The 22,929-nt window shown below is 46.4% G+C and overlaps 2 protein-coding genes and 1 pseudogene across 2 annotated transcripts in view; all 3 read right to left on the bottom strand.

The window, feature by feature from the left end:
- LOC142091595 (epimerase family protein SDR39U1-like) overlaps nucleotides 1–22,929 on the bottom strand; it is a 300,851-nt gene that overhangs the window by 237,595 nt on the left and 40,327 nt on the right.
- On the bottom strand, nucleotides 2,715–3,691 carry LOC142091599 (olfactory receptor 10A7-like; annotated as a pseudogene).
- Nucleotides 14,059–15,000, bottom strand: LOC142091678 (olfactory receptor 6X1-like). Its single transcript, XM_075171066.1, has one exon. The coding sequence runs from the start codon at nucleotides 14,998–15,000 to the stop codon at nucleotides 14,059–14,061; it is 942 nt and encodes a 313-aa protein (XP_075027167.1).

Raw genomic sequence — 22,929 nt, 5'->3', positions numbered from 1 at the left:
TTATCCTTCTGAATAGTCCATAACCAATGACAACCAGTCTTTCCTAGGAAATAAGGCTACCTACAATAACATATCCTTTACTGAGGTCCGTTAGTGCCAAGGGCTGAAGAAAAAAACACACAAAAAAACGAAACAAACTGCATTTACATTTACTAGCAGAGAAGGAGGTAAATTATGTCTTAAGTTCCCTCTTTAAGAAAAGTAAAAACATACAGTTAAAATTAATTTTTCAGTCTTTTCTGCACTGCAGCTCAGCTTTAGCAGGATGCCTAGAGAACACCATACCCCCATCTCCCACCTGTACACTATACAATAACAGTAAGGGCACTACAGGTTTCAATCCCTCCAGCTTGAAAATGTTGAAAAGTCATCTCTCTTGCAGTCTTGACTGTTTCCCAAGTGCTACATCACTACCCCTCCCTCTGCTTCTGATGTCTAATTGTGGTTTTAAGAACTGCATCTTCTGTAGCTTTTTTTCTGTAAAGCTTTTTATATGTTTCTGTCATATTCTATGGATGTACTTTAGATTGGCTGTTCCTCCTTTTTAGTAGGCTATATCACCAGAGAGAAAAGGACACAGTATTCTCTTAGACCCTGATCCTAAATTAGGAATTTAAAGTAGGACAGATGACCTATTCTCAAGAAGTGCCTGTTTCTCTTCACTATCTAGAGAAAAAGGACAACTAGCTAAAATGCAGATGTCTTTACTGCATTTTTCTAAAATTAGGAGTGTTGCAAAGGTGCAGGTGGCCTTGAATGAGGGCGGTATGAGAGATGAGGAGAGCAGGGAACGGTCTCTTCCACAGATGTCACTCAGGGCAGGAGGAGGATCACAAAGATTCAAGTGGCCTACTCCTCCTGGGGCAAATGATGGTCTAACAGCAGGTAGGTCATCCCTGCACCAGCTGAGAAGGGCAAGGGCAACCCTTTTCCACTGAGCACAGTCCAAGACCAAGCTCCAGCACACTGCGGGCACCTCTGCCACCTGCTCAGCAGCAGCAGCAGCAGCACCGCGCCGAGGGCGGCAGCACCATGGACAGCTCAGGTAGGGGCGCCCCCACACCCGCGGCCTCCACGGGGCGGGGGGGGTCCCCGCGAGGCGCGTGGGGGTAAGGGGAAGGAGAGTGGGTCGGTGGGTGTCTGCCGTGGAGAGTCTGTTGCGCAGTGGTGGAGTTGTCGGTGTAGCGTGGGGATGGGGAGCCTTTGTAGCAGGGAACAATAGCGGCCAAGGGGGGGCGGTGGGATGAAGGAAATCCACCTGGGGCGGGTAGTGCTGCAGAAATAGTCCTCACAGTTGGCTCCTGTTTTCACCCCCGAAGAGGGAAAGGTTGTTCTGAAGCTAAAATGGATGGAGTGTTTTGGGATCTTTCCCCAACTGACTTGTTTCCCAGAATCATCGTTACTTTTCCTCCTCCCCCTCCCCCCAAAAAACACTCATCAAACTGAGTTGGATTAATTCTGATAGATGATGTACTGCATGCACCTTTTTTTTTTTTAATCAGGGAGTAGGGGACCAGATGGTCTTTATTACTGGTAATGGGATAGAGAGCTCTTCACCTCTAAAACACAGGTTCAAATTTGCCTGGATAACCAGTAATCAAGAGTACGCAAGTATGCAAGAAGTTCTCAATAGGGTCTGAGCAAAGAGTCCTCTCACGCGCACATACACACAAGCATACATGTACATGCGTACACACAAATGTGCACAGATGTACACTCAGAGGTCGTTGGAGATTTGGTTGTTCTGAGGAGCTTCTCAGTCCTCAGAATGTCCTGGCAGAAGGTTGGCACGGGAGATGACTGACAGAGTCTATCATTATAAGATGGTGGTTGTACCATCAGACTGCATCAGACAGAAGCAGCTCATAGAACGGCACTCATGCTTGTCTCTAGTATTTGTCCCTAAAAGGCAACAGGCAAAACTCAGTGGAGACAACTCCCATGAGAGGTTTTTTTCTTGCTCATTATGATCTTTTTTCTGTTTAAGCAAATTCGCCAAATAACACATTTTTCTCCCATTCTCTCTTGGAAGATTAAATGATGAGTCTTGGTCTCTGGAGTCTGTTGAAAGAGAAGGAAGGTACCCATGTGCTATACTAAAACATGAGACAGAAGAACCTTGGGAAATCTGACCCAGGGTCTCTGTGTTACCAGATGAAATGGCACATAACAGGCTGATGCCACACTTTCAACCGGGCATTTATGGAGCTAGAGCATTCATTGGTCATGTAGAAGACCGCATTCTGTTTCCTACCCTCTCAGACAAAGCTAGAGCTGATTTCTTCCCCCCTTCCACATGACAGAATGTGGAAAAGCACTGTGAGTGCTTTTATGAGGCTCTCAGGCACTTCTCCAAAAAATTTTATTCATGGCATAAAGGACTAGTAACAGAGAAATGCAAAATACAAATGACACTACGGCCCAGGTGACAAGATACCTTCCAAGGCACATTGCAGTCTCTGCTACAGTGACTGGACTGGACGAAATATTAACTTTTTTTTTCTTGGAAATAAAGATCAAAACCTCATTTTCCATCAGACGATGCAAGGTGGTATATCATGAATACCAAAGTAGTAAGATTCATAGACACTCATACTGACCAGAAGAAACACAAAATCTCTGAGTTTGAGATACATCCGTTTTCCAAGTGTTCCAAGTTATCAAGGTGTTTAAAACAAAATATCCAAGTGTACAGAGGAGAAGAAAGATTCCTTTCAAGCAGAATACGTTTATATCTTCCTCAGCTCAGCTATAATTTTGAGTAGTACTCCTTTCACTTCTTTATTTCTCAGGCTGTAAATCAGGGGGTTTAATGTGGGAATTATGGTCGTGTATATGAGAGCTGGAACTTTCTTAGTGTCTTGTGAATTACTGGATTTTGCCTGTAAGTAAATCAAGGTCCCACTTGCATTATACAGTGTTACAACAATAAGGTGGAGAAGGTCTGGTGTCTGCCCTCTGCAGAGGAAATCTTCAGGATGCTGGAGATGATGCAGGCATAGGATACCAGGATGAGACAAAATGGTGTGAAGATGACCAGCACTGTGGCTGTAGTGATCTGCTTTTCATACAGAGAGGTGTCAGTGCAGGAGAGCATGATGAGTGAGGGAATATAACAAAAGAAGGAGTCAATCTTCTTGGGCCCACAAAATGGCAATGTGAACACCCAAGCTGTCTGCACCACAGACACAACATTACCACTGCAGCATGACAGCAGGACCAAGGAATGACAGACTCTACTGTTCATGATGATTGCATATCTAAGGGGGTTGCATATGGCCACGTAGCGGTCATAGGCCATGGCTGCCAGAAGGTACCATTCAGTGGCTCCTAAGAAAATCACACAGTAGAGCTGTGTGGCACAGCCCATGTAGGAAATGCTCCTGTCCTCTGACAGGAAGTTTGCCAGCATCTTGGGGACAACGATTGATGCTGTGGAAATATCCAGGAAGGACAGGGCCCGGAGGAAGAAGTACATGGGCATGCGGAGGGTGGGGTGCACTGTGACCATGAAGATGAGAAGGTTCCCAATGATGGTGATAGTGTAAATTAAACAGAATGTGAAGAACAACAAGTGCTGCAGTTCTGAGTGGTTGGACAATCCAGAGAGGACAAATTCAGTCAGCAGAGTGTGGTTTCCTGGTTCTGGTCCCTCTGTTGGCTTCATCTGGGAGGAATCAAATGGACAGACTGACAGAGGCATCGCCACTGCACCAAGATCACAGTGCTTCAGCCAGTTACTGAAGCAAAGATTCTCTTGGGAATCCCTGGAGAGCCACTGGATCGAAGGGTGCAACCCTAGAGCTGGCTTAGCTTAACAACGTAAGAAGGCAATGGCTGTGTGTGCTGAAAGTGTGTGATGTTGGTGCTCTTTGAGTTTCATAGTTTGGGATAGTGACCAAGCACACAACTAGGAGGAGTTGGTATTTAAGGGTTGGCCCCATTATGGGTGTAGGGTTAATTGTGCTCCCCCCAAATGTCAGGTCTGTGATCCCACCTGGTCCCGTAGGTGTTTTCTGCAGTGAAGGGAAAGCCCAGCTGACAACCAAAACACCCACAGTCTGAAGAAAGCAAAAACAAAACAAAACAAACCAAATCCAAATACCCTTTGTCTGTAGACCGGCAAAGGAAGAAGGAATAATTGGAGGGAAAGCTACCCTAGAGAATGCTAAGAAAGTGTAGAGGGTGAAGCTCAGTACTACCTGCTTCATTAGTCACATCGCCTCATTACCCCGATGCGTGTTGCTGTGTGTGTGGTGCAGATGGGATATTCATGCAGTGCTGTGCCAGCCGTGGCAGCTTTGTGTTTTCTTACTGCCCAGAATGGGAAACTGATGCACAGAAAGAGAGAAGAAGTTAGCCTGCCACAGAGGAGAAAGTGGTCATTAATGCTGCGTTCTTCAGGCTTCTCATCTCTTACCAAAGGGGCAACCAACCCCTGGACTACCCTAGTAAATCTCAAGGCACAGAATGGCTTTTGGCAGCAGAAATGTGTCCATATATGGGGACAGAGGAGGGAAGCATCTTTTCCACTGTACACACATGGACGTGGTCAGGAAACCACAGCACATAGAGAAGGACAACATCATCTAAGGAAGAGCAGTGCATACAGCCCTATCATCTCACTCCTCGTACTGACTCCATCCAAGTTCTCTTTCTGCTATAACTTCACTGACACATGATGCCTTTTGTCCGTGAGTTTTCTAATATGAACCTGAAAGTGAAAGCTGTGGATCTGGGAGTGACAAATGATTTTAACTTACAAGCACAATAAAGAAACTCCTAACGTTCTCTGGCATTTAAAGGTCTGATGCATTTAAAAGGAATCTTTCTGAATTTGACTGTTTCCATTAACATAGAAATGAAAGAACACTATGTTATTTGAAGCTCCAAAGTTTGAAAAGTACCTCAATATAACCTATGCATAACAGAATAGAGAATGGTATTAAAAATTCCCTGCAGTTTGTAATGGTGCACATTCACACTAGTTTTCTTAGCTTGTTAGATCCATGGGGCTGAAGTAGAATCTACCTAATTCTGCTCTTTGATCCCTCTTTTAAATTATTGCTTTGGTCATTAGCTGTTAATTAGAGCTAATAAAGCTCACAGTAGTCATTGTTTTACTGATAGGTTAGTGTTTTATTCCCTAATGCAGAACACCTCTCAGAAACAACTCTCACTTTGCATAATTCTTGTTTAGTGGCTATGAGGACCTTTAAGTTTTGGTCTTAGTTCTTCCTTGGATTTGCTTTAGGTAATCACAGTAAGCATTTTGAAGTAGGGGTCCTACCTTCAGCAGTTCTGCCATCCAGTGCCTCCAAAACGGATCATGGAAATTTCACTAGAAGAATTTCCTTTGTTTTCTCACATTAGGGACAGTGTTGGGCTGATGACTCCTACAGTCAGCTTACATTGCAGATTTTAAATTGCATTTTAAATGCAGATGCTCTCCTGCTACAGCTTGAATAATCTGTGACATTAGTACATGATATTCCATGAAACATCAGGCATGTTTTCTCTGAAGCACCATAAGTGGAACGTACCTGTCCTTCACACAGCTATCATACATGCCAGTTGCCAAAGACTAGCCTCTCAGAGAAGAAGAAAAGGAATTTGTTACAGTTGTTTCAATTTAGTTGAAATAGTAGCAGAATCAGGTAGCTTCACGGAACAGGGACAGTGAAGCTACATCATGCACACACATTTTGACTTGCAAGTACATGAGAACCCATGTGAGCATCTGCATGCTAGTTCAATCATGAGGTTGCTTCTGCAGCAGAATTATGTAGTGCCTTTTAAAGACAATCACAGGAGCAAAAAAGAAAATTGTTTTCTTCAGAAACTACTCTAGTCATTGAGGATGTAGAGAGCCACAAGCTGGGCTTTAGTGCTATCCCAGGGCGCCTTGGAGTCTCAAACACCTTTAGCATTATTAAAGGATGGCAAAAGCAGCTGCAGGCTCCAGCAGCCCTGGCCCAGGACCCTCCTGCCCAGCCACCAGAGCCCAGCCCAGTGCCTAAGGACTCGGGATCTCAGGGACGCAGCTGCTGCTCTCTCGTTTGCAGGTTCAACCAGTAGTAAAGTTAAGCACGTATCCCTGAGACTCGCAGGACACAGACACACACCGACATGCAAAGGACATTGACATGGCCAGCCACACAGCCTATCACAGACAGTACCTCCAGGACTCACATCACACACGAGCGCAGACAGCCATGTCCCCTCCTCCTCTGGGGTTGGCAGAGGCAGGAGGTCACTAGTGCAGGCACACACATAACATCCCCAGATTCACAAGCACATGCACGTTCGTGGGTCCCCCGAGCCCTGGCATGGCCCCTCTGTCTGTCGGGTACCCCTGCCCAGGTCCTGGCCCTCTGACCCGCCCCACAGGTCCCCTACTCACCAGCTGGTCCAGCACCAGACACGCAGCCCTCACACGCTCGTCCCACAGGCACCCCACACTCGCAGGTTCTCCCTGGGCACCAGCACAGACTCCCTGCCCCCCGATGCCCTTGCCCAGACCTCCTACTCACCAGCTAGCCCAGCTTTAAGTTCGCTGGTGAATATAGAGGCACACCCCGCACACACCTGGTTTGGGGGAGATATAGACCCTCCCCCTGCCCCCAGGGCACAAGAGCTGTGACCCATCATCCTGCTCCAGCTGCCAGCGCTGAGCCCCTCACTCACCTCACTCATGCCAGTCCCCTCAGTAACTGGTTTTGGGGACATGTGCGGTTCTCACCCCGGTGGCTGTAGGCTGAGACTTTACTGGCTCCAGTAGCTGCACTGGGACCCCACTGGCTCCCGTAGCTCACACCAGAGGCAAGGGTGCCCACACCCCCAGTCTGACTTCGGCAGCTGGCACCAAACCCACTCACACTGATCCCCCCGGTAGCTACTGCTTGGTCCTTGCGGCACACGTACACACGGTATAGAGGGAAAATACGCAGAGAGAGAGTTATGAAAAGATTTAGTAAGACAGGAGAGACTGCAGCGATCAGGCACAGGGCTCAGCCAGACCAGCAGTGACCAGCCCCAGTTTACACTCAGCCAGCCCCTTTTAGACCCCTTTTCTGTCTTTGTTCCTCCTGGCACAGCCCCTCATCAGCTGGCCCCACTGACCCCGTCCAGCACCCTTGACCCTCAGGTTTGCATCCTTACTAGTTGCAAAGTCCCAGGCGCCTGTAGTTTCTTGAGAGCTCATCAGCTGGCGAGGTTTCTTCCTGGTTGTTGTCTCTTGGTCAGGTTTTATGTCTTGTATTTTTGACTCCCTCCCTTTTATTATCATTCCAATTTGGCAAGGTCCTTAGTCAGAAAATCTGACTGATGATAACTTCTTTCTCCAAGTGGTAGAGGAGCCAACGAGAAGAGGTGCTATGCTGGAACTTGTTCTCACCAACAGGAGGGGCTGGTGGGAAATGCGAAGCTCAAGGGCAGCCTTGGCTGCAGTGACCATGAATTGGTGGCGTTCAAGATCCTTAGGGCACTGAGGAGGGCGCACAGCAATCTCGCTACCCTGGACTTCAGGAGAGCAGACTTTGGCCTCTTTAGAGATCTGCTTGGCAGAATGCCATGGTATAAAGCCTTGGAGGGAAGAGGGCCCCAAGAAAGCTGGTTAATATTCAAGGATCACCTCCTCCAAGCTCAGGAGCGATGCATCCCAACAAAGAGGAAGTCAGGCAAAAATGCCTGGAGGGCTGCATGGATGAACAAGGAGCTCCTGGACATACTCAAACACAAAAAGGAAGCCTACAGAAGGTGGCAGCAAGGACAGGTAGCCTGGGAGGAATACAGAGAAATTGCCCAAGCAGCCAGAGATCAGGTTAGGACAGCTAAAGCCCTGATAGAATTAAATCTGGCCAGGGATGTCAAGGGCAACAAGAAAAGCTTCTATAGGTACGTCGGGGATAAAAGGAAGATTAGGGAAAATGTGGGCCCTCTCTGGAACAAAATGGGAGACCTGGTTACCCAGGATATGGAGAAGGCGGAGGTACTCAATGACTTTTTTGCCTCAGTCTTCACCAGCAAGTGCTCAAGCTTCAGTGCCCAAGCTGCAAAAGGCAAAGGCAGGGACTGCAGGAGAAGATCAGGTTTGAGACCATCTGAGGAACCTGAAGGTGCACAAGTCCATGGGACCCAATGAGATCCATTCGTGGGTCCTGAAGGAACTGGCAGATGAAGTTGCTGAACCACTATCCATCATTTGAGAAGTCGTGGCAGTCCGGTGAAGTTCCTGCTGACTGGAAAAGGGGAAACATAACCCCCATCTTTAAAAAGGGAAAAAAGGAAGACCCGGCGAGCTACAGGCCAGCCAGTCTCACCTCTGTGCCTGGGAAGATCATGGAACAGATCCTCCTGGAAGCTATGCTAAGGCACATGGAGGACAGGGATGTGATTTGAGACAGCCAGCATGGTTTCACCAAGGGCAAGTCCTGCCTGACCAACCTAGTGGCCTTCTGAGGTGGAGTGACTATATCAGTGGACATGGGAAGGGCTACCAATGTCGTCTATCTGGACCTCTGTAAGGCCTTTGACACTGTCCCCCACAACATCTTTCTCTCTAAACTGGAGAGGTATGGATTTGATGGGCGGACTGTCCAGTGGGTGAGGAATTCGTTGGATGCTCACATCCAGAGGGTAGTGGTCAACAGCTCAATGTCCAGACAGAAATCGGTGACAAGTGGTGTTCCTCAGGGGTCCGTATTGGGACGAGTACTGTTTAATATCTTCATCAATGACATAGTGGGATCAAGTGCACCCTCAGCAGATTTGCAGATGACACCAAGCTGAGTGGTGCGGTTGACATCAGGGATGCCATCCAGAGGGACCTGGACAACCTCGAGAAGTGGGCCTGTGTGAACCTCATGAGGTTCAACAAGGCCAAGTGCAAGGTCCTGCACCTGGGTGGGGCAACCTCCAGTATCAGTACAGGCTGGGGGATGAAGGGATTGAGAGCAGCCCTGCCGAGAAGGACTTGGGGGTACTGGTGGATGAAAAGCTGGACATGAGCCAGCAATGTGCGCTCGCAGCCCAGAAGGCCAACTGTATCCTGGGCTGCATCAGAAGAAGCATGGCCAGCAGGTCAAGGGAGGTGATTCTGCCCCTCTACTCTGTTCTGGTGAGACCCCACCTGCAGTATTGCGTCCAGCTCTGGAGCCCTCAGCACAAGAAAGACCTGTTGGAGCGGGTCCAGAGGACGGCCACAAAAATGATCAGGGAGGTGGAACCCCTCTCCTATGAAGAAAGGCTGAGAGAGTTGGGGTTATTCAGCCTGGAGAAGAGAAGGCTTTGGGGAGACCTTATTGCACGCTATCAGTACTTAAAGGGGGCTTATAAGAAGGATGGGGATAAACATTTTAGCAGGGCCTGTTGCGACATGACAAGGGGGAATGGTTTTAAAATAAAAGAGGGTAGATTTAGACTAGATATAAGGAAGAAATTTTTCACAATGAGGGTGGTGACACACTGCACCAGGTTGCCCAGAGAGGTGGTAGATGCCCCATCCCTGGGAACATTCAAGGTCAGGTTGGACGGGGCTCTGAGCAACTTGATCTAATTGAAGATGTCCCTGCCCATGGCAGTGGGGTTGGACTAGATGACCTTTAAAGGTCTCTTCCAACCCAAACCATTCTATGATTCTATGATTCCATGACTTGTTCATCGTGAAGGGTATAGAGGTAAGGGTTACATAGCTGAGTAGAGGAAAGACACAACTTTGTCAAAATCCCTCCCACCCCGCTGGCTTGGTTGGATGTACCTGAAGATGGAGCTGCTGTACAGAATAGCAACCACAATGAGATGGCAGAGCATGTGGAAAAGGCCTTTTTCCTGCTTGCTGAATACTGGATGTGTGTGACAGTGTGGACGATGTAGGCATAGGAAAAGGCAGTTACTGATAAGGTGCTAGGTAATATTAGAACACTTGTCACCAGCATTACTTTCTCAATGAGGCCGGTGTCTGTGCAGGAGAGCTGGAGCAGTGGCACTATGTCACAGTAGAAGTGGTTGGTGACGTTGGGCCCAGAATGGCAAATGGAGTATAATTGCGAGTGGGGAGAACACCAAGAAGAAACTCAACACGCAGCAGCCAGCACCAGCTGGAGACAAAACCTATTGTTCATGAAGGTAGCATAATGCAAAGGGTGGCAGATGGCCATGTAGTGGTCAAAGGACATGACAGCTACATGGAAGAAAGTGCAGATACCCAGGATGAAGAAGGGGGCTAAATGAAGAAAATATCCAGAGAGGGAAATTGTTTTTGCTCCTGTGAGGAGGCTGTAGAGTGTCCTCACTCATGCTGGTCCCTCCTGTAAGGGTATGTGGAAGGACAATGTCTTCTCCTTTAAGGATATCTGGTCAAGGACCTACTCAAGGCAAAAAAAAGGATAATAATAATAATAGGAGGAAGCCATAAACAAGAACATGCAGGGACACAAACCTGACCGACAAATGATAAGGGAGACAGTGATTCAAACCAAACCTGGTCAGTCACACTAGGGCACATGAGGACATGTGTTATTCAAGTCCTGTATGTAGGTGCTGTAAAAGGCAGCACCTTTTTTGATGGCAGCACCTTGTCTGCCAATGTCCTTTTACGTCTGTGCATGTGTGTGTCTGGGATACGTGCTCAGCTTTGAACCTGCAGATGAAAAAGTGGCAGCTGCATCCCTCATCCTGGGCAGAGACCCCTGGAATGGGGGCACTGGCCTGGGCTCCAGCAGCCAGGCAGGAGGGTTCTGGGAGGAGGATGCTGGAGACGGCAGCCACTCCTGACATACTTTAACAGTTTCGTAATACGCATGATCTGGTTGAGCTGTCAGTATTCCTGAGAGTATGCATATATAATCCTTATGCAATGGGGGGCTGATCCTTTGTTAATATGCACACAATGATAAAGTTCTAACCAGACTTCTAGACACTTCTGTAACCACACTTATTATGCGGGCATCAAAACAGGACTTGTGTTAGTAAATCCTTGGCTAAATGGGATCAACTGGGTTGCAAAGATCTTAACAGAACATTAGAAGGATAATAAGAGGTGTAAAAAGCTCCAACAGCCGGCCTAGTGACTGGGCTTTGCAGTTTGGAGGATGAAAAGAGATGCTTATCAAAGTATGCACAAGACCTCCAGTAGGTAACAGATCACTCCCAGCTATCGAATCAATAATGAGATTGGCTATAAAGCAATGGTTCACTGGAAATGAAGGAGTATGGGAAGGGAAATGCCATCCTTAAATAGGAAAACAGCTATGTCTTACAATTTGTGAAAGAATGTGTAATGTGGACTAATGTTACTGTAGTGAGAGACATTTATTTTTACAGTTGGCAAGATAAGGAAAGGGAGGGAGACAAACACACAGAGTCATAAAACCTGACCAATTAGCATTAACAAAGACAATACCCAGAAACAGACATCGTCAGTCACACTAATTGATGAGCTCCCAAGAAGCTATAGGCAACCAGGACTTTGCAACTGGTGAATGCAAACCTGAGTGTCCAGGATGTTGGATGGAGTGGGTGGGACCGTGCCAGCTGTTGAGGGGATGTGCAGGGGAGCTGGGAGCAACAAAGAGGGGGGTAGGCAGGAAAGGGGTATAGAAGAGGCTGGTCGGGTGTCAACCTGGGCCAGTCACTGCTGGTCTGGCTGAGCTCTGCACTTGACCACCGCAGTCTGTCCTGCCTTCTTATTAAACCTTTTCATAACTCTGCACAATCTCACTCTACCCCGTGTGTATGTGTGCTGCAGGGACTAAGTGCCAGCTACCGGGGGATCAGCGTGAGTGGATTTGGTGCCAGCTACTGAAGTCAGACTTGGATTGTGGCAGCCTCTGACCTCTGGTGTCAGCTGCTGGAGCCAGTGGGATCCTAGTGCAGCTACGAGAGTGAGCGGGGTCTCGGTGCCAGCTGCTGGAGCTAGTGGGGCTCTCAGCTTCCAGCTGCTGGGGCAGGAACAGCGTGTATCCCAAAACCATTTACTGGGGGGACTGGCGTGAGTGAAGTGAGTGAGGGGTTCAGCACCGGCAGCTGGACCAGTCGGCAAGTAGGGGACCCATGGGGCAGGTCAGAGGGTCAGGACCTGGGCAGGGTACCAGGAGAACAGAGAGGCTGTGCCAATGCTCAGGGCACCTGCAAATATCCATGTGGCTTGTGAACCCTGAGAGTGTCGTGTGTGTACCTGCACTAGTGGCCGCCTGTCTCTGACAGCCCCAGAGGCGGTGGGGACATGGGTGTCTGCACTTGTGTGTTATGTGGGTCCTGTGTGTCGGTGCTGTTGATGGCAGCGCCTTGGCTGTGGTAGTCTGTCTGACCGGTCGTGTCAGTGTCCTTTTGCATGTGTACATGTGTGCCCACGTGTCTCTGGGGTACACACTGAGCCTCACTACTGGCTGAGCCTGCAAAGAGGAAAGCAGCAGCCATGGCCATTGACCTGGGATGGAGACCCCGGGTCACTAAGCTTGGCTCTAGTGGCCGGGCAGGAGGAATCACCAGGCTGTTGGGCTGCTGGAGGTGGTGGCTGCTTATAACATCCCGTAACATGCATCAATCCAGATGATGAAGGTGATACCAGGGTTAAAACAGGAGTGGTCAGTAGGATTGTTAAAAGGAAAGCCTGGAGTTCCCACATGCCTATGATGAACTACAAAAGGGTTAGTTCCCTCAGGGTGGTCTGGTTTTCTACCTTACCTTCATAATTTTTCTGGGGAAACATTGTCAATGAGATAAATAGGGCCACTAAAATCAAATCTGGTAGGTTTATGCTGATGTCTCTGAACAGGTCTGTCCATGCACATGAGTCTGATTCCCTGCCTGTTCCTATAACAGATTTCCATCTGTTTTATCACTACTTTAAAAGAACTTTTTTTTTCAAATTATTATTCCTCAAAATAAAAACAACCATACAAGCAAGCCCATTCCTCCACCCCTTTACTTTCCTGTGTTGCAAACAGTACATACTCTTGTCTAGAAGCCCACGCTTACTACCTTCTGCACGCCCTCTTAAAGCACCTATCTTGGCAGCAATTATTTTATTACACTGAGAAAGGCAAGGTCTGAGGTCAGCATTTACCGCAATGTCTACATTTCTAACACATCTGGTAAGGTTGACACTTTCAATGACTCTTCATGGTTGCTACCTACTGAGTGGGAGGTTTCCAAGGACAGAAATGCATATAAAAACCCTTAGGGAGGTATAAAAACTCTAGCCATAATTTTAAAGGGGTTTGTTCATTTGTTTGTTTTTCCTTCTCAAAGGAATTCTGATCTACTTCAGAATAAAAGGCCAGAATTCCTTATGAGAAGCCATTTTGCCAGTGAATACCACCTGAGTTTGTCATTTAAAGGTGAACTGACAAGAGAGACTAAGGTGACTACCTAAATGAGGATACCCACCCTTTAGCCGAGGTTAGTATAACCATACAGGAAACATTCTCTATAAATCTTTGTTTTAGTTCAAACAATTATTAATTAAAGGAAATCTTATGTTTCAAATGACACAATCAGTTGAAGCAATGAGAGAATCAATATTCTTGATCAGGATAATCATGTCAGAAATTAGGGAGGCATTGCATATCAATCACATCAATGATGCAGAACATAAATAACAAGTAGGATTGCTTACGCTGACCTATGCTGATTTTGCTATGTTAAAGGTCAGTGGAGCCACAAGAAACATGAACACAAACCCCTCAGCCTCTAAATTTTAGAAGAATTAAACTTTGTAATCATAAAACGTCTCTTTCATAGTAACAAATAAATACAGAAAATGGCAGAAAGCCCTCTTCTTTTTATTTTTTGCTTTGATGGATAATGAAAATAATGAATCTTTGGAAAAGACTTGGAAGCATAATCTCAGAATAAAGAAGCAGAAGAACAGGCAACCAAGTATGTAAGTCAAATATTGTCCACAGATCACACAGTCAGGAGGCAGTATTTCTGCCTGCCTAATCATAATCCAAGTAATCTGCCTTCTTTATAAAAATTATCGATATGTGTACTTCCCAAAGGCATTTCTAGAATCAGTTTGCTACAGGAGCCTGCAGAAAATCAACATTTTAGTCCTCATTCTTTAACCTCAAATATTTTATTTCTAGTCAGTGATTTTTTCAAGGCAGCCTTTACCTCTTTGTTCCTCAAAGTATAAATGAAAGGGTTCAGCAGTGGCGTTACAAGGGTGTTCAGAAGGGATACCACTTTGTTCATGTTTTGTGAGGCACGCCCTCTGGGCCTGACGTACATGAATATGACCGCCCCATAAAGCGTGGTGACTACAGTCAGATGAGCAATGCAGGTGGAGAAAGCTTTCTGTCTCCCAGAAGTAGATGGGATCCTCAATATGGTCAAAATGATGGCGAAGTAGGAGATGACAGTCAAAAAGGAAGTGCTAAACAGAACCAATGTAGCAACAGTGAAAATAAGCCATTCAATATGGTGGGTGTCAGTGCAAGCCAGCTTCAGCAGTGGCCCAGCGTCACAGTAGAAGTGATTGATGATATTGGAGCCACAGAATGGCAGTCTGAACACCAGAACAGTTTGCACAAAGACAGTCAGAAAGCCACCCATCCAAGAGCCAAATGAGAGCTGAGCACACAGTTTTCCACTCATGATGGTGGTGTAGTGGAGAGGGTTGCATATTGCTATGTATCGGTCAAAGGACATGGCTGTGAGGAGGAAAAGCTCAGTAGCACCAAGGAAAAAGTGGGAGAAGGCTTGGGCTTTGCACCCAGCTATGCTGATAGACTTCTTGCCATCCAGAAGACTGGCTAAAAACTTGGGTGCAGTGGCCGAGACATAGATGATTCCCAGAAATGACAGATTTCCAAGGAAGAAATACATGGGTTTGTGGAGAGTGTTGTCATTCACCACTGTGGCGATGATGATGACATTCCCAGTGACAGTCAAAATGTAGATGACCAAGACTCCCACAAACAGCAAAACATGAACCCTTTGAAGGTTGGGGAAACCGAGAAGAATAAATTCAGTCACAAAAGTCTGGTTTTCCATCCTCTGCTTCCACTTTGTATATTTCTGCATTAATAAATATGGCAAGTAAAGGAGTGATCACAGGGGGTTTTTTATGCGAGTGAGTAGGAAAGTGGAAATATAGAGATATACATGTGTATGCGCATATGGGTATGTATACAAATATATGTATGTAAGAGACATTTTTAATTTTTTTTAAACATTTATTTTAAAGAAACCAGGAGGTTTGAGATCCTTATAATAGTTTTACTGTTTCATTTCTCAGTTACTTTTTCAGTTGGAAAAGTGATCTCTCTTATACTGGAAGACTGTATAGAAGACTGAAGAATTTATGATCAACAGTGATATATACTGGTAATGTTCCCTCTGCCAGTTACATTTCTAAGGGTGGGAGCCATCACCCTAATTTATGTCCTCTAAAAGATGGATGTCTAGTCAAAATTAATCTAGGCTCCTACTTTAAAGCCCAGAGTACTGCCAAAAAGTGGTTAACCCCATCCGGACATAGGCAACATGAACTACCTCTTACCATAGGCGTTTCTCCATCGGTTGTCCATAGCAGAACACAGGATAGCTGGATGGCAATAGTTATCCAAAAATGTATTGTTTAAACAGAGATGAAATGTATATCACCTTTTGTATATACAAAGCCTTCATAAGTCTGTCCTGGGCGTAGCTTTATGTAAGAATCCACTCTCTTTCCAACAAATTATTTCATGCTAAAAAATAGACTATGCAGAAAATGTTTTAAATCTCTGCTTTATGAAGATTTACGTCACCAGTTTTTTGTTACCTTGGTCATTTTCATCCTCACAGGTTGTTGTCAAGCAGTCCTAAATGTAAGAAAAAGCATGAGAGTCACATCTTAAGCCTATTAATTGCTCATCCATTTAGTTTTACTACAAAAAAAAACCAACAAACAAACAAATGTTCTGGCTGTCCTTTCATTCGTGCTTATCAAAATAAGCATTAAGTTGACTGGGGAGTAGAAATCATGATCTTCCCTTCCTAAGTACATTATAAAAATCATTCAAGTTTCTGCCCCTCCCTGCTTTAGGATAGGAATACCTTACTAATACATTATTGTCAACAGATCGTGTCTCTATTCACCATTATTTCTATCATGCAATCTAATTACACATACAAGCAAACAGTCTACATTTCTTGGACAGCAGATTGTTCTGAAATATTTTCTTTTTCTTGTCCTAAAACACTTAGAGTATAATACTCACATGCCTCGGTCTCTTTAGGGCCGATTACTGGATTACCTTCAGTAGCCACCAATGGTTCTCTGAATAATGAAAACACAAAAATGGAAGGAAGATATTCACATTTGTGAACAAGCCACCAATGTTAAAATCATCATCCCAAAAACCAAATATCTTCTGAGGAGGGAAGGGAGATAAATACCTGTCAGCAATGTCTATACTCAGCATATAATTAAACCTCTCTACGTGCTGTTGTTAAGCAAACTGAGTGGCTCCAGACCGAGGGAAGATATACAGGTAGTTCCATTGCACATTCACAGGCATTTAATAGAGCCCATTACTGTGCAAAGACTATTAGCTGGGAAGGAGCAATTAACTCAGCTCATCCAACATGAAATCTTCAGGGGGAAAATGGATCACTTCAAAGGCATGAAGGGTCTGCAGAACTTTAAAAAGCAGCCTAATTAATAAATCAGCATGGAAAACCAGAGTATCTTAACTAGTAACAAAAATTAGAATCTTGTAAAGAGTCATGAAAAGAGCCCCAAATTCTCAGAGAGATCTGATGAATCAGCTGTTGCAGAGTATGTCAGCTCTATGGATTCAATGAATATAAGGATCTATATTTTGTTTCCCTGCGTTTCTTTTTATTTTGGGTGGTAATGATGATCAAAAATTGTGAGCAAGTCTACACAGCCTCCTCTGGGTAAGATGCCTTGGGTAACAACTGCTGATAAGATAGTAGAGTGACTGCAGAAGACTTGTGGGAACAGAATACCCAAACTTCTCTGTTTTGAGAACTCTTTCTGAAGTATACTGCCATACCATAATGGCAGCTTCATTCCTGAATTAACTCAACAAACTTTAGGCTGTTGTCCAAAAAGCGGATTCGTGTCCGGCGTGCAAGTAAACAATTCCACACGCTCAGGAGAGAGATTGTTTTATTCAGGCCTGGGTGCTCCATGGACTTGCCACAAATCAAGCACACCTGGTCTAATCACCTTTCTGTTTATATCCATGCTTCTCATACATATTTTAAGTTTCCTTTTTACATATTCATTAAATTTCCAAGAACTAATTATAATATTACGTCATCCTAGACACATGTGCACTGAAGCCTTCAGGGTCTTCTTGAGGGTCTCGGGTGGTCTTTGGTGGTTGGCAGGGTAGGGAACTCTCCATGAACCTGTTCCTTTCTTTCCTTGTAAGGTCGAGGTTTGTCTCCAAGCCACGTCTGGACCACGTTTGTTTATGGTTCTTAATTTTCAGATTAATCTTTACTAGAGTCTAACAATACTACACACCTGCAAACACAATACCTAATTTTTAAACATCAAATCATCATTGTTTTAAAATTACAGAAACGAACAGAACAGTATGCAGTGTTTGAAATTACAAAACGAACAGGCTATACCTACTACATCAAGGCTGTTTTTATCACTAATGAAGCTCTCTGTCCCACATGCCTCTCTATCTCACCCTAACTCTCGCTAAGGAAGTCCTTTGACAAGGAAGGAGCACATCCACTTGATCTGAACGGGAGGGCATGGGTGACGGGCTCAGTAAATGTTCTGAAATTTGTTTGACACCAAAGTTGAAAGCTTCCACTGGGAGTTAAAAAATTATATTCCTTCACTGCTAAGAGAAAGAAAATAATGAAGCTATTTTCACTGGGGACAAGTGGAGGTTGATGGGTGATTACGAACAGAGAACACAGCTGAGCAGCAGACAGGATGGGCCAGGAGGGTGTTTCGTGTACATAACTGCACAGATATGCAGAAACAAAGGAAGATAGCTGCATACAGACATATGCAAGGGAGGGGAGCATTAATGATTTGATAAAGATTGAATTAGCCTTCGGGTGCTTATTAAGCAAATCACCCATGTGCACAACAAAAAGCAACAGCTTGTTTCGATCCAGCACAGAACTAGGGATTTTTGTTACAACAGAATGATCCTGGTTCAAACTGAAATAAGAGCTTTCATGCAGAAGTTTTTCTCGTTGTGGTTTTGCTCTAGCTCAGCTACAGCAGCTTCCATCCAAAGTTCCAAACATTTCCATCTGCAAGAACAGAATTCCAAAGAGTTTTGGCTCTTGCAAGTTTTTCCTTCCCACCCTCAACCCTGATCCCATTAATTTTGTTGTCAAAGAGTTTCACAAACCATTGATGAGTTTTTTCTGAGATATTTGTCTCACTGCCTTTGAGTCGCATGCTTGCAATCCTTCTTCCTATCCCAAACACCCAGGGTTTTAAAGCAGCCCCTTTTTCTTCTTCACACAGGAGAAAGTCGTCAGCTCTGACCACAGTCAGCCCACAGCAGAGAGACAGCCCTCAAAAACACCAACGGAGACTCAACATTTACCTCAGACCCAGACAAAGGGTTGGATGATGAACCCCTGCTCCTACCAGCTGCATTTATATTAAGGATGCTGCTTTTTCTCTCTTCTTGATATGCAAGGCGCATAAAGACAATCACAGCCTAACAGGCACTTTTTACAAGTACTGTTAGCAGCACCAGGAGAGATGACCAGCTGATAGTTGGATTGCCAACAGAACACATAAGCACTCTGGGACGATTAATCAGCCTTTTTGTCCCTCCCCGTTGCTCCCACTAATGGTTTAGTTTCGACAGGTCTCAGACCGAAATAGATCTGTTATCAGCAATTTTCCCATCCATGGAACATGTCAGTAAATCAAAGAGCGTGAGACAGCAGAACAGTGAAAAATGCAGCCTCCCCTTCCCACCTCAAGGACGTTTAGCAGCCCTGCGTTATCTGTATGCAAATGAGATATGTGCCCCTCCAGTACTTGGTACTCCTGAAAGTTCGACAGGCTAGACAGGGAGTTGGCGTTTGGCGAGACCCATCACCAGTTTGGTCTTCAGCTTTCTCTTGCTGCCAGCCAGCTCAGCGGGACATTGTCGTTACCTTGGGTATCAGGTTTTTTCAGGGCATCTCAGAAGTCCCTGGTCTCCTGGAAGGTGACCCCTGAGCCATTTCTCTGGGCCCTTAAGGCATTCAGTTTTTCAACAAGAATATGATCTGAGATCTGTTTTGTCCTGTCTGAAGTGGAAACAAAAAGGCCCATGCATGAATTATCCCACTGGGTACTGGGATTGACAGCCTCCTGGGAATCACCTGCAGTGGACTGCATGCATCGTGGTGGATAATTTAAAAAGGTTCTGCCCTGAAAGTCTTAAAAGGAGGATCACGGTGAGCATGAATGATAATATCAGCACATCCTATTTGCAAGCAAATAACCTGAGGCCAGAAGAAAGTGTTACGCATCCCTGAGAAACATGCTGTTCACCACTGTCCATAAGCCTTCCAGCAATGAATCAGATCTTGCTCGCACTAAAAAGCCGGAGCTCCCGAGATATCTCCCTGCAGCCAGAACTCCTTGCAGGTTCTGACTGCGGGCAGCAACACAAGCACGTACCTTTCCTTAGCGGAATAGGCTGGTTTTCAGAGAAAGGTGTTAAACACCCGGAAGACACAAATTTGCAAAGCGATGTGGTTGTTTTGCAAATGCTAAGGAAACAAGAACAGTAAAGGTTAATGACTGTTAAAAAAAAAAAAAACCAAACAACCGAACAAAATCAAACTGAAAAGAACAGAAGAGATGAAGACGTTTCAGCAACTGAACTGTGAACTTCTACTTGGGGGAGGGTGAAATCTTTCCCAAGTATCCTTTTCCTTTTCTGACCCCTTGTTCTCATGCCTAGCTCATTTTTCATGGCTACCCCCACCACAGCCAGCACAACCCCAAAACCTGCAGTTCAGAGCACACATCTGGAGCAGGAGTCTGTAAAAGCAGCACTGCCAGATTGCTGAAACTGCTGGTTTTCAAGATGCACACGCCTGATTACCGCCAGTAGCTTTCTGGATGGTCTTTATTGGCATCTTATGCAGGAAGATTATAGTTCCTGTGTACACAGTTCCCACACGCAAGAATGTTCTCTTTACCTCAAAGGAATAAGGCAAAGACACTTTCTTCCGCTACCTTTTAGGGAAGAGTCATGTTTCTGAAAGGAATTCTTCCCTCTCCCCCACAGCCTTTCTAAAAGTGTCCTGAAAGCCAGACACCTCCAGAGATATGCCTGGTACATAATATATTCCCTCCACATCACCCCTACACTTTTGAGGAGAACTAGGAGTGCTGTGTAGCCGGTGGTGCACAGCTAGTGTGCACTCTCGGTGCAGGCCACAGCTTTCCTGATAGCTTTTCTCAAGGCTTGCTTGACCTCTCTGTTCCTCAGGCTTACAGTGGGTTCACCAGGGGTGGGAGGATGGTGTAGAAAGAGGAGAAGATTTTGTTCAGGTTTCTCAGTGGGGGTGTCCCAGGCAGCAAATGGACAGGAAGAAGTGTCCCTTAGAAAATGCTGACCACAGTGATGTCTGAGAAGGCTTTCACTTCTCACACATGGTGGAGAAGGCCTTCTGCCCCCCCATGCTGGATGGGAGCCTCAGGGTGACATCTGTAATGCAGACATAGGGTGCGCGAGTGAACAAAAATGGCAAGACTACATCTCGGATGGACATTGCAGCAGCCTGGTGTCACTCCAGGAGAACTCCAGCCAAAAGGTCAAATCACAGAAGTGGTCAATTGCGCTGGGGCCACGAAACTTCAATTGGCTTGAGAAGTATGTGATGATGGTGGAACTAGTCATTCCCCCAAGCCACGAGCCAGCTGCCGGTGGGAAAACCACCTTCCAGTTCATCATGCTTGTATAGAGCATGTGATGACATATGGCCAGGTACTGATTGGAGGACATGGTGGCCAGCAGGTAACACTTGCGGACTGCAAGAGGGACCAGTGGTCAGTGCAGAGTCAGTTACTGCAGTCTGTGTAAGGGTGAGTACAAACAGGAAGCCCAATTTTGAAGTTCTTTTCATTTTATCATTTCATAGAATCATAGAATCATAGAATCATTAAGGTTGGAAAAGACCTCTAAGATCATCAAGTCCAACCATCAACCCAACACCACCATCCCCACTAAACCATGTCCCTAAATGCCTCATCTACACATCTTTTAAATACTTCCAGGGATGGTGACTCAACCACTTCCCTGGGCAGCCTGTTCCAAGGCCTGACCACTCTTTCAGTAAAGAAATTTTTCCTAATGTCCAGTCTAAACCTCCCTCGGCACAACTTGAGGCCATTTCCTCTCATCCTATCGCTGGTTACTTGGGAGAAGATACCAACCCCCACCTCGCTACAACCTCCTTTCAGGTAGTTGTAGAGCGCGATGAGGTCTCCCCTCAGCCTCCTCTTCTCCAGACTAAACAACCCCAGTTCCCTCAGCCGCTCCTCATAAGACTTGTGCTCCAGGCCCTTCACCAGCTTCGTTGCCCTTCTCTGGACACGCTCCAACACCTCAATGTCCTTCTTGTAGTGAGGGGCCCAAAACTGAACACAGTATTCGAGGTGCGGCCTCACCAGTGCCGAGTACAGGGGCACGATCACCTCCCTGCTCCTGCTGGCCACACTATTGCTGATACAGACCGGGATGCCATTGGCCTTCTTGGCCACCTGGGCACACTGCCGGCTCATGTTCAGCTGGCTGTCAACCAGCACCCCCAGGTCCTTTTCCTCTGGGCAGCTTTCCAGCCACTCTTCCCCAAGCCTGTAGCGTTGCCTGGGGTTGTTGTGGCCGAAGTGCAGGACCCGGCACTTGGCCTTGCTGAACCTCATACAGTTGGGCTCGGCCCATCGATCCAGCCTGTCCAGGTCCCTCTGCAGAGCCTTCCTACCCTCCGGCAGATCAACACTCCTGGCCAACTTGGTGTCGTCTGCAAACTTACTGAGGGAGCACTCGATCCCCTCGTCCAGATCATTGACAAAGACATTGAACAGGACCGGCCCCAGTACTGAGCCCTGGGGAACACCGCTCGTGACCGGCCGCCAACTGGATTTAACTCTGTTGACCACAACTCTCTGGGCCCGGCCGTCCAGCCAGTTTTTTACCCAGCGAAGAGTGCACCTGTCTAGGCCGTGAGCCGCCAGCTTCTCTAGGAGAATGCTGTGGGAGACAGTGTCAAAGGCTTTACTGAAGTCCAGGTAGACCACATCCACAGCCTCTCCCTCATCCACTAGGTGGGTCACCTGGTCATAGAAGGAGATGAGGTTGGTCAAGCAGGACCTGCCTTCCATGAACCCGTGCTGGCTGGGCCTGATCCCCTGGTTGTCCCGCACATGGCTTGTGAGCGCCCTCAAAACGAACCGCTCCATAATCTTCCCCGGCACCGAGGTAAGGCTGACCGGCCTGTTTCCTGGATCCTCCCTCCGGCCCTTCTTATAGATCGGCGTCACATTGGCAAGCCTCCAGTCGTCCGGGACCTCCCCTGTTAACCAGGACTGCTGGTAAATGATGGAGAGCGGCTCGGCAAGCTCCTCCGCCAGCTCCCTCAGTACCCTCAGGTGGATCCCATCCGGCCCCATAGACTTGTGAACGTCCAGGTGGCATAGCAGGTCATTAACTTCTTCCTTTTGGATTATGGGGGGTTTATCCTGCTCGCCATCCATGTCTTCCAGCTCAGGGGGCTGGGGATAACTGCTCTGACTATTAAAGACTGAGGCAAAGAAGGCGTTGAGTACCTCAGCCTTATCCTCGTCCTTGGTGGCAACGTTCACCCCCACATCCAATAGAGGATGGAGATTCTCCTTGGCTCTCCTTTTGTCATTAATATAATTGTAAAAACATTTTTTGTTGTCTCTCACGACAGTGGCCAGGTTGAGTT

Source organism: Calonectris borealis, chromosome 22, assembly GCF_964195595.1.
Source record: "Calonectris borealis chromosome 22, bCalBor7.hap1.2, whole genome shotgun sequence".
In the NCBI taxonomy this organism is placed as follows: Eukaryota; Metazoa; Chordata; class Aves; order Procellariiformes; family Procellariidae; genus Calonectris; species Calonectris borealis.
Note: the sequence above shows the minus strand (reverse complement) of the source record. Positions and strands in the feature narration are given on the sequence as shown.

Coding starts and splice junctions, on each gene's coding strand:
- LOC142091678 (XM_075171066.1), bottom strand. CDS start 15,000: ATGGAAAACCAGACTTTTGTGACTGAATTTATTCTTCTCGGTTTCCCC.